The sequence below is a fragment of the Sminthopsis crassicaudata genome, chromosome 6, assembly GCF_048593235.1.
Source record: "Sminthopsis crassicaudata isolate SCR6 chromosome 6, ASM4859323v1, whole genome shotgun sequence".
Classification (NCBI taxonomy): domain Eukaryota; kingdom Metazoa; phylum Chordata; class Mammalia; order Dasyuromorphia; family Dasyuridae; genus Sminthopsis; species Sminthopsis crassicaudata.
The window spans coordinates 146,991,077-147,003,415 of NC_133622.1; the positions used below are offsets into that span (position 1 = coordinate 146,991,077).

Consider the following 12,339-nt stretch of genomic DNA (forward strand, 5'->3'; position numbering starts at 1 on the left):
CCACTTCCATCAGAATACATCTTCATACAACATTGAAGTGTACAGTGATCTTCTGGTTCTATTCATTTCACTCAGCATCAGTTGATGTAAGTCTCTCCAAGCCTCTCTGTATTCCTCCTGCTGGTCATTTCTTACAGAGCAATAATATTCCATAACCTTCATATACCACAATTTACCCAACCATTCTCCAATTGATGGACATCCATTCATCTTCCAGTTTCTGGCCACTATGAAAAGGACTGCCACAAATATTTTGGCACATACAGGTCCCTTTCCCCTTCTCAGTATTTCTTTGGGATATAAGCCCAATAGCAGCAATGCTGGATCAAAGGGTATGCACAGTTTGATAACTTTTTGGGCATAGTTCCAAAATGTTTGAGCATAGTTCCAAATCCTTTTCATGCTTTCTAACTCCATAGCTAGAATCTTGTGTTTCCCAACAATAAAAATATTTGATAGGATGAAGTCTTTCCCTGAAGGTTGATGCTTCATTTTGTTCCATTTTAATGTCAGGAAATGATTTCAAATATTATTAAGGAAAACCCAGGCTAACTGGGCTAAATCCATACAAACTTGTTAAAAGGGAAAATCAGAGTCTAGATTTTGATTGTGTTTTGGGTCCTTTTCTTTGCTAAAGACTCATGGATTTAGCCTATTGTTAGTAGCGTCATAAAATCTTTGATTCTTGATTTGGAGAAAGTCTAAGCTTGCACAATTTTTTGAGATAACCCATATACTTTTGGGATAATACTCCCTGTACGCCTATAATTGGTGGGTAGCCTCATCATTTGGTGACCCTGTACAGGGAGAGTCTGACTGTGTCCTGTAACCTCAACATAAGAAATGGCCAATTTTTGTGCCTCTCAATTAAATGTAAACCTCAGTGAGAATTCTTACCTAATATCATATTTGAAAAATACTTCTCAGTTATTTAGTAAGCTTTTAAGTGTCCTTTTAGTTAGTTGTTTCAGTTGTATCCAACTCTTAGTGACCCCATCTGGGGTTCTCTTGGCAGAGATACTGGCATGGTTTGCTGTTTCCTTAAGGAAACTGAGGCAAACAGGGTTAAGTGACTTGCCCAGGATCATACAATTAATGAAAGTCCTCATTAGATAAGATTTGAATTCAGGAAAATGAGGAGTTCTGACAATCTATCTACTGTACTATCTAGTGTCCATTAAAGAGCTCCTCTGTATAAAGACAAAAATATTGACTAGCATTTATATAGATAGTACTTTATGATTTGCAAAGTACTTGCATGCTCACAACTTGGGAGGTAGCATTACTACTCTTTTTTTTTTTTTTTTTTTTTTTTTTTTCCCAGAAGAGGAAACTGAGCCAGAGCAAGGTTAAGTAACTTGCCTAGATTCACATAGCCAGGCGCCTGAAGCTTTTTTTTTTTTTTTTTTTTTTTTGGGTAGGAGGTTTTCCTGACTCCAAGGCAAAAGCTTTATTCTGCTTTTTTGAACCCAGTGATTCATCTGGTTAATTTAGTTTCTCCCTCCTCTCCTCTTCACCGCCCATTCAATCCATTGAAGGATCTATTTTGGTGAGATTACTTAAGTCCACTGACTCCAATTTTTGTTTAGATTTAGCAGTACAGGACATTCGTTTTTATTATTTTGAGGGTGCCAAAATCTGTTTTGCTTGTCCTGGAATGCAAACACAAACCATATAACCAAACACATTTGAACCATTAATCTCTGAGTGTGAATAATGATCCAAAAAATTGAATAGAATCTGTTATTACCTTAGCCTTACCTTATACAGATTACTTATGATTACTTCATTTTTTTTTTTCATAAGCATGTTTATGATTCTTTGAAAATAGAGTTCAGGGGGACAGATTGTGGAAAATTCAGGACCAGCTGGGAGCCCAAGAATCTTTTACACTTTTAAGAAAAATTCAGTGATATATTAAAAGCAAAAAGTACATATCCTATTGTTTTTCTGCCCTTGTTTTCAGTTGAAAAAATTGCTTTTGAGGCTCATGTTTTAGAATAGAATTGTTTCCTGCCATTTCCTGCCAGCAGACATTCAGTTTATCTGCATTTTGATCTGTTTTTCCTCTCTGTTTTGGCCCTGATGGTAGTAGATATTGTTCAGAGCTCATGTTTTGGGGGGGGGAAATAACAATTTGTCACTTAATATATATTGGTACTGTCTTCAATACTTAGAAAGGAAAGAGAGTTCAGAAATTGAATAGTATAATGTTTCAATTCTACAATTCTGCCCTTTATGTTCTATACTAACTTATAGAGTATCAATTGATAGCAAAAGTGAACTTTTCTTGTGTAGCTTTGCAACTATTTTGTCTTTTAAAAAAATTAACAAGCATTTATTTTTTTTTGTTCCCCTTCAATTTAAAAGAAAATAAAAGCAAAACCTTTGTAACAAATAAGCATAGTCAAATAAAACAAATTTCTACATTGCCCATGTTTGAAAAAAAAAATTACACGTCTCATTCTGCATCTTGAAATCAGTTCTTAACTTTCTAAATATTCACTGACCTGAGTAGCTGGAGCATTACAGGAATAGAAAGCTGTTTCCCTAATGGGAGAGGAAAGAAGGTAGTTCTTTGGTCACTCTGAGGTGGGAGAAGGGATCTTGTGCTATTTTCTTAAGCATACTATCCAAATGACTCCCATATTCTCTTTGGTTAGACAATTTATTTTGACACTGCTATAGACAGTGCTGTAATTCCAAATATGTACTTCTTGAGAGATTGAGTGTTATGACATTGGTACCTACTAAATATTTAGAATTAATAGCTAACACCCATAATATTTAACTGTTAGGTGTTTGGGGGTGGGGATGTGGGGAGGAATATTCTTTGCTGTTGCCTGTTGGTTTCAGTCCATACTTCACTCAGTTGTTAAAGTTTCTGTCCATTAACTAAATTAATACTAGTGGCCCCCAATTAGTTCTAGGATCAAATATAACGTCTTCTGTTTAGATTTTTAAATGTCTTTATAACTTGAACACTTCCTACATTTCCTATATTATCTACCTTTCTTCCTACATTCTTTTATGACATGTTTCCTTTAGATTCTAAGTTCCTTGAGAGTAGGGACTATCTTTCTTTTTATTAATTGTATCACCAGTACTTAGCACTGTGCTTAACACATATAATCTGTTGTCCAATGAAATTGTCTTTTTGTCATAAAGTCACATATAAAATCTTACCTCCTTAAAAAAAATTCATTTTTATTTAATCTTCCATCCCACATTTTCTCCCTTCCTTTCTGCTTCCCTACCCATTAAAAAGAGAAGAAAAACAAAACCCATTTTATATATATATATATATTTGTGCAAAATAAATTTCCACATTAGACAAAAAACAAAGGCAAGAAAAAGAAAGGGAAGAAATATGCTTCCATCTATATGCTGAATACATCAACTTTCTGGAGGTGGTTGGCATGTTTCAGCATAAGCTCTTTGGAATTGTGGCAGGACATTGTGTTGATCAGAGTTAATAAGTCTTTCAGAGTTGATTACCTCTGCAAGATTGCTGTTACTTGTATCAGTTCTGATTCTGCTCACTTCAATTTGTATCAGTTCACATGAAGCTTCCCAGGTTTTTCTGAAACCATCCTCTTGATCATTTAAAAAATATAATATTCCATCACATTCATATACTATAACTTGTGCAACCATTCTCCATTTGATAATCAATCCTTTAGTTTCCAATTCTTTGCCACTATAAAAAGGTCTGCTATTTTTGTACAGAATTATTCCTGTGTGGTCTCTCCTTTGCCATTAAATTGTGTTCTCCTTGAGGGCAAGGACTCTTTTTTGGCTGCATTTAACAACATGTTTGTTACATAATAGCTATTTCCAAAATGCTTATTTGTGTGTGTGTTTTTCTATTTGTTCTGTGTGTACGAATTTGAACAGTCTATTCTGAAAGTAGGACCTAATAGTAATAGCTAGATGGTATTTTCAGTATTTCAGGTATACTGAAAGTCATTTGGATAAATCTAAGACAGATTTTCAGTTTTAGTTTTGTTTTTTGGAGAAATCTGCTCTTTTAATCAGTCCAGAATTCATAGTAAATAATTTCTACATAGAATATTTAGAAAAATTTTGCTTTATAATCTGAATCTTTAAAATAAGCTTGTATGTGTCTTTTATTTGGTACCTTTTGCTTTTACATCATTCATTTTCTACACCTACCCTTGAGGTTGAACTATTCCCATTACAACATGAAATATCCAATATAAAACTCATATCTATTAGTGAGCGAGTATATCAGTATTCTGCCCTACTGAAACCCTGACCTTTCTTCTGGGACAGAGAAGGTATGTTTTGATGTATTTCAAGCTTCGTTATACATTTTTCCATTACTTACACTTCAATTTCATCATTATAAAATGTTGGTCATTTCTGCTTACTTTGCCTTGCATTCTTACCCATCATTTCTTAGTACCCAATAATATTCTAAAATATGCTTACTATAAATTGAAATAAAAGAAGCAAATGTATGTGGTACTCATGCATGACAATAAAATACATTATTGTCATAATAATAATACTATATAATAATAAAACATTATATATATAAAACTATAATAATAAAACATTATTGGAAAGTGGTTACATTCAAACCATTAAGGAGAAAATATCATTTTCAGAAGTTTGACTTGAGATTAGAAGCTGTTACACTAGCTCAGGGGAAGAATACTGAAATCTAGCAATTTAGTAGACAGATTTGCTCTGTTTTTCTTTTTTGTTTCTATTGGTACATAGAAGTGTGTGGAATAGAGAGATAAGGTGTACATATGAAATAAATAGCATTTCATGTATTTTAAATATATAAATGTTACTTTTTCTTTAAAAAGTCTTTAAATATTTCTTTTTCTAGAAGATGAAAAAGCAAAACATGAAGTTTCTTCTTGGACTGTGGAAGGTGATATTAATACAGATCCTTGGGCAGGTTATCGATATACTGGTAAACTTAGACCACATTATCCGTTGGTGAGTAAATAAAGTAACAATTACCTATTTAAGTGAGAAATTTTAGAGCTGTATTTTAAAGATTGAAATCACTTCCTAAGTGGATATCTTCAACATAAAGAAGATCCAACTCACAACTCACCTCCAGCTGATCAATGATGGACAGAAACAACTACACCCAGAGAAGGAACACTGGGAATTGAATGTAAAATATTAGCACTACTGTCTATCTACCCAGGTTACTTTACCTTCGGAATCCAATACTTAACGTGCAACAAGAAAATTGGTATTACACACATATATTGTATCTAGGTTATACTGTAACACATGTAAAATGTATGAGATTGCCTGTCATCTAGGGGAGGGAGGGGAAAATCTGGAAAAATGAATACAAGGGATAATATTATAAAAAAAAATTACTCATGCATATGTACTGTCAAAAAAATGTATAATTATAAAATTAATTAAAAAAAAGAAAAAGAAAGAAATCACTTCCTATAGTTGTACTTCCCCTCCAGATTTTTTAAAGGGAACTTCAATTGTCTTAGCACTTTAAAATATCTCATATTTTTTTACATTATTTGGTTTTCCCTATGTATCCTTCTTTGTTTTGTTTTGTTTTAACCTTAAAAAGTTTGAAAGAAGAAGAGAAAAAATAAGTGGTTGACTTGTTATTTTCTTAAAATAACTTACTGATCTTTTTAACTTCTAATTCTTTCCTGCTACCCCTCCCTGAAAACCCATTCAATAATTCTAAGTTTTTAAATATTAAAAAAATTCAAAAAATTGGGTCATTTTAATAATTTTGTGTTCTTTTAAAATACTTTTTCTTCTAGATAATAATTAAATGTGCTATAGCTTTGAAATCAAATATTAACATTCCATTTTCTATTTTTTTTTTCAAGTGATTCCATTTTCTGATAGATTACATAATTATTGAAGGTTATTTTAAATGACTTGAGGATTTTATCTTTGGTCTTCTCATGTTTGTAATCATAGTAGAATAATAAGCAATTTAAAGGGCACAGAATAGCTAATTCCCAAAGAAAATGCATTTTTGGGGGCAGCTAGGTGGCACAATGAGTAGAGCACCACCCTGAAGTCAGGAGGACCTGAGTTCAAATTTGACCTCACATACTTAACACTTCCTAGCTGTGTGACCCTGGGCAAGTCACTTAATCCCAATTGCCTTAGCAAAAAAAGAAAAAAAAGAAAGAAAGTGGATTTTTCCCTTATCTTGAAGGGATAAAAGAATTTTTGCATCTGTTTCATTGAATAGTACTGTCTGTGATTTTGTATGTATTGATACTGCTTCTTGGCAGCATGGAGAACTGGACTTTTGAGTAGGGTACCAAGATCCTAATTCTGCCTCAGATTCTTGCCAGTGGTGTGAGCATGGGCAGGTCACTCAACCTTGAAGTCAGAGCCATATCAGCTTATTCATCTGTAAAATGGGAAGTGATAAGATGGATAAGTAGGACAATAGTGTATGGAATTTATTATTTGCTTTTTAAAAAAGGAAGCAATAAATAAAAAGAGTTTCACATAGAATCCTCTTTTGATCGTTTGGTATGTGTCTAGGTATCTTTTTCTTTTTTTGGTTATTCTGGGAAAAAAAATCTTTTTGTTTCCAAATTGTTTTGTGGCCTGTAAACGTAATATGAAGAATTATTATTGCTACTCTTATTTTATTATTATTACTAAATTCCCTTTTCCTCTACAATTTAAATTATTAGTATCATAACTAATGATGATGTGTTAAATAGAATTTTAGAATGAACAGGTTTATTTTTTCTTCAGTAATGACATTCAAATAATAAATACTCATTATACTTTAAATTTGTTTCTACTCTACACTTTGATGTTTTTTTAGATGCCAACAAGACCAGTGCCAAGTTATATTCAGAGACCTGATTATGCTGATCATCCTTTAGGTAATTTCAATTATTTACCTTACTATCTATTTAGTCTCTGTATTTGGTGACTGCCACTAAAAACAGAAGTTTATTTTGTTCATGGTTTCTTATGTACTAATTTAAAAATATACAAATTTCATTGCCTAATAAGTTCACTATTTCATTTTAAAAACTCTATTTCTCTATAGTGTGAACTTTTATTTTTGCTTTGCAAGTTGTGCTTGGGGGGGGGGGAGGATTAGATGTGTTTCTTGTAAGTTATAGATTTTAGGGTTTTGTTTCCTTAAGTCTGTTATTGTCTTTAATGGATTTGCTTAATTCATTTACATTTAAAGTTAATGTGTGTCAAGTTTAAATTTTCTTCCATTTGTGGTTTTTAAATTTTTTTTCCAAATTAGGAATTTTTTATGCCTTTTTTTTTTTTTCAGGCAATACTTTTTCCTTACAATTATTTTATTACTTTCTTTTAATATAATTCCATTTTCACAAGAGCATTTTAATTTAGAATTAGGAATTAAAAATCAGCATTTTCTGATTTCCTTGATCCACCTTGATCTCCATGCCCCCCTTAATAATTCCCATTACAGAATCTGGGAAAAATCTTTCTGTGTAAAAATTTGATTGTACAACTATTATATTTGTTCCTAGCATCATAGAGCAGGCTGTGGGATATAAATTAAAACACTGGGTTTTGTGTTTGGTGTTGGTGATTGAGTGATCTCTACATCAGGGGCTCTTAATCTGAAGCTGGCCTTTAAAAAAACTACATTTCAACATGTTTCCTTTGATATCCTATGTATTGTATTTTTAAAAGAACATTATAATGAGGAGTCCATAGTTTTTGCCAGTCTGTCAGAGGGGTCCATGTTGCCAAAAGAAAGAAAGAAAGAAAAGTTAAGAACATTCCCTTGAAAGTGACTTCAGTCTTTAAACCCTATAAACCTCAACTGTGTTTTGTATTATTTCAAATTCCAGATTATTGTCAGTCAGTATACAGTCAACAAATACTTGTTAAGCTCCTACATGTGTTAGGCACTGTGCTGAGTTCTAGAGATACAAAGAAAGCCCTTTCCCAAAAACAAACAAAAAAACCAATTCCTGCTTTCAAGGAGCTTATATTCTCGTTTAGCCTTTAAACTATAGTTATTCCATCCATGTTACGACTTTCCTCATCATGGTGTCAGTATGTTGTGGGTGTACATAAAAAATTAAATGGGGAGTTTTGTGGAAATTATGTTAACATGCAGATAGCACAGACTATGGCTTTAATTTAATCCAAAAAATTTGTTTTTTTTAATTATTAAAACTTTTTATTTACAAAACATAGGTGTGGGCAATTGACCCTTGCAAAAACCTTCTGTTCTAAATTTTCTCCTCCTAATCCCCACCCCTTCCTGTAGATGGCAGGTAGTCTAATACATGTTAAGTTTGAACTTAACCCAAATTTTACAATAAGGTACTATAAACACCCTATAAAAGAAAAAAAAATATTCAGAACACAAGGATACTCAGCCCTTAACTACCATAATATGGAAGGGATAACTGTTAACTATTTCCAGAGAATAAGGATCACATTGTAAAAAAAAAAGAGATGTAACTTTTTTTTTTTTTTAATGCTTTAAGAATGACTATCAAATAAATAGTTTGTTTTACTACACATAGTATGATCTTTTAATAAGACTCATACAACCAAGGAAAGGTCAGAACCAAGAGCTTGGTCTAAATAGGAATAAATAGCAATTCAACAGGGTTAAATTAAAGAAATTTGTGGCATTTTTTACACTGTGGCATAAGGGGGGGGTAGCAAAGTGACCACATCCGTGAGCCCAATTAGGTCAAATTGAGAATGTAAGGAAATCAGAAAAGTTAAACAGATCAGTGGTAGCAACTCTGATAAATGAGGGGGATAATAAATTCTGTTCGCAGGACAAGTATTGCTTTCATTAAAAGGCTTAGAAATTGTGCTTGTACTCAAAAGAAAATCAGAACCCTTTGTAATCTTAGGAAGTTCCAGTTAAAGTAGGAGAGACTATGTGGATAAGAGCACCAGCCCTGAAGTCAGGAGGGCCTGAGTTCAAATTTGACCTCAGATACTTATCTCTTCCTAGCTGTGTGACCCTGGGCAAGTCACTTAACCCCAATTGCCTCAGCAAAAAATAAAATAATAAAGTAGGAGTTTTTTTCATAGTTTCTAGGAGATTGAACCTAAATGTTTAATGACAATATTTTTTCTACACTTTTCAGTCTTTTGCAAACATGATGGATGGCATTTAAATTGGTTGGAGAATCTTTATAAATACATTTTGCTAAGAAAGAATAAGATTTTATTCTTTAATTTTCTAGGTAGAATACTAATTTTTTTTGTCTGGAAAAGTTAAAAAAATAATAATTTCACATTATTTTAATAGAATTGAATTTTTGCAAATGGATGAATGTGGAATATTATTGCTATCATGATAAGAATTAGAAATGTGATGTTGCATTAATTTTTACATTGTAGCCATATCATTTAAGACTTTCCTTACACATTGCCAAAGTAGTATATAAAAGAATGGTGAAATGTTGTTGGGTAGATTGTGTGCTTGAGTGCAAACTTAAAAAAAAAAAATTACTATGTACTGGTATGAGTATATGTCAAGAAGATTAGTTACATGAAGTCATCAGAGATGGCTTTAAAACAGCAAGATTTTACAAGTTATATTAATTAAAATACTGCTAAAGAGAGTTGTTTTATTTTTATGACAATAACTTGAACTAAAACTTGTGGGATGATAATTGGGGATAATCAATTCCTAAAAATGTATTGACTTATTAGTTATTTTTAGCTTTAATACCAATTAATTTGCTGAGAGCAGCTCACTTGTTCATAGTACAAAGATGAAAAATTTGGCTTCTCACAAAATTGTAGAATCTAAATGAATGAGATTTTATTGTCACCAGTGGCATTGCTGTGTCAATCACTACATGTCTCCTCTCCTTCCTGTACTGTATTGGTTTTATGTTTCTTTTTAGGAATGTCTGAATCTGAACAGGCTCTCAAAGGTACTTCTCAAATAAAAATACTTTCCTCTGAAGATTTAGAAGGCATGCGGTTAGTGTGTAGGGTAAGATTTTTTTTCCCTTTCTTTATTGGTTTTATTCTGTTGAAGCAATCATGTAGGAAGCCAGCTGTTTTGTAGTTTTTTGAAGATTCAAGTTGCATTGTAAGATTGTGGCTCCTTATGTAATAAGGCATAAGATCTTAATTGATAATATTATATAATGGTTTGATATATCTGTTAAGTATCCTAGTTTAGTTAGGTAGCTTGTTATTTTAAAACATAAGTAACAGGTAATCTGGCATGGTTCATTTTCCTCCAATTTTTCATATTTTGAAATAATGGATAAAATTTTAATGGTATCTCACTTTTTTAAGTGAGCATAACAAAAATAGCAAGGCTTTTTTGTTTGAAGGAACTTTTCTAATTTGATTTCAGATTTGCTCTTTCCAAAGTTATCAATGGTTTTTAAATTACTAAACCTGGGAGCTTTTTCTCAGTCCTTTTTGATTCTGTGTCTTTTGTACTATTTTGTACTATTGGCTGCCTTCTTTCTGAGTGTTCTCCATTTCTTTTTTACAATACTGCTCTTCTTTGACTGCTACTTCTACTGGACCTTCATCTCCTGTCTCCTAATCAGGGGTATCTCCCAAGGTCTTGGGTCTTTTTCACCTTTTATCTATTACTTCTCTTGTTGATCTCATTGATTTATACATTCAGATTTGATCTTGAACTCACTGAGTTCTAGTCTGACAAAATCATCTGGCTGCTGGCCTAAGACCTTACTGATATTCTAGATGTTTCAGAGCCAACATGTCCAAAATAAAATTTAGTTCTTTACTCTTACAACTTTCTCCTTCTTAGCTCCCTGTTACTTTTGAGGATTCAACTGTCCTTTCAATCACCCATATTTTCAGCTCTGAATCTTCTTTAACTTATACCACATATTTAATCAAATGCTATCTTTCAATTCTGCCTTCTCATCTCATTCTATTTGTCATTAATCAAAAAGCTGTCCACATAGTTTACCCTCGTTATGTCTCACCATCTATCCAAAGCCTAGATCTAATTATTTTACTCACTTCCCCAGCAATGTTGTGTGGGAGTAAAATATAAGTAAAATATGTTGCCTCTGGAGTAAAATATAAGCTCTTAACCCTGGCCTTAAAAGTCCTTCAGAGTTTGGTTATTTTTCTCTCTCTGAACTTATTTCATATTACTCTCTTTACATTCCATCCATAGTAGTCTGCTTCAGTTGTCCCCTCATACCTGGAGTGAACTCCTTCCTGACTTTAGCCTCTTAAAATTCTTAGCTAGCTATTAGGCTCATCTCTTATACTACTTTTCCCAAGAAGTCTTTCCTGGTTCTTCTAGTTATTATTAATCAATCTCTTCCTTCTCAAAGTAAATTTACATATTTATCTAAATGTAATATTCATCCTATTAGATTGTAAATTCCTTGAAGGCAGGGAAAATTTTTTCCCTTTTTCTTTGTATCTCTAGCACAGTGCTTTGTTGGTCATATGCACTTAATAAATATTTGTTGAATTTAATTGTTAAGGGACAAAAATCACATTTGGAGTTGAATATGTTGTATTATATCATCTATTCTCATAGCTAATGTGTTCAGAACTTCATGAGTAGAATATTGTATACTTAGTGTGCCATATTAAGAGAATTTTCACATATGGTATTCATGCTTTCTTAGATAATTGCTGTTTAGATTATGTATTTATCTTTCAAAGAATTTTGTAAAAATTTGATTACCCTCTTTGCAGTGATCTGTTAAGGTTTTGGGTGCACACAGACACACACAGACACACACACACACACACACACACACACACACACACGCCCTTCAGTAATTAAAATTTAAAATGTCATTTATCTTTTAAAAGGACTTTGATTAGCATTAGATAGTTTAATGAACTTGTTTAAAAATTAAATCTTAATACTTCCTTATGAAGATAAAAATTAGTTTTCCCTTTTCTTTACAAAATCTAAGGCAGAGTGAAGAAAATGTAATTTTTTTGTTTTGTTTTGTTTCTGCTGCATTATTTTAACTATGCTCTTACTGACTCTTTTACAGCTTGCGAGAGAAGTGTTGGATGTTGCTGCAATGATGATTAAACCAGGTGTAACTACTGAAGAAATAGACCATTCTGTCCATTTAGTAAGTTAGCTCTACTTTTATGCTTTGATGTTTATCTTCTCTTTTCTACATCCTAAATTAGGTATAGCATGAAAATTAAATGGTCTTTAAGAAACTGGGGAGCTGAACTATTTCAAAACAGATTTTGACCATGAATTAAATACCTGTGAGTCCTACTGTTCAGTAAGATGCTGATTTATTAGTCTTTCACTTTTGGAAGTTTTGGAGTCTTAAAAACCATCTCCTTATCACCATCTTAAATAAAGAATGTTATAAC

At 32.3% G+C, this 12,339-nt stretch overlaps 1 protein-coding gene across 1 annotated transcript in view; it reads left to right on the top strand.

Annotated features, from left to right (window-relative positions):
- METAP1 (methionyl aminopeptidase 1) overlaps window positions 1-12,339 on the top strand; it is an 80,240-nt gene that overhangs the window by 38,980 nt on the left and 28,921 nt on the right. Inside the window, exons 3-6 of the mRNA XM_074275424.1 lie at window positions 4,865-4,977; window positions 6,830-6,890; window positions 9,885-9,976; window positions 12,000-12,083. Of these exons, the coding sequence (XP_074131525.1) occupies window positions 4,865-4,977; window positions 6,830-6,890; window positions 9,885-9,976; window positions 12,000-12,083 (350 nt within the window). The remainder of the gene's footprint in view (window positions 1-4,864; window positions 4,978-6,829; window positions 6,891-9,884; window positions 9,977-11,999; window positions 12,084-12,339) is intronic.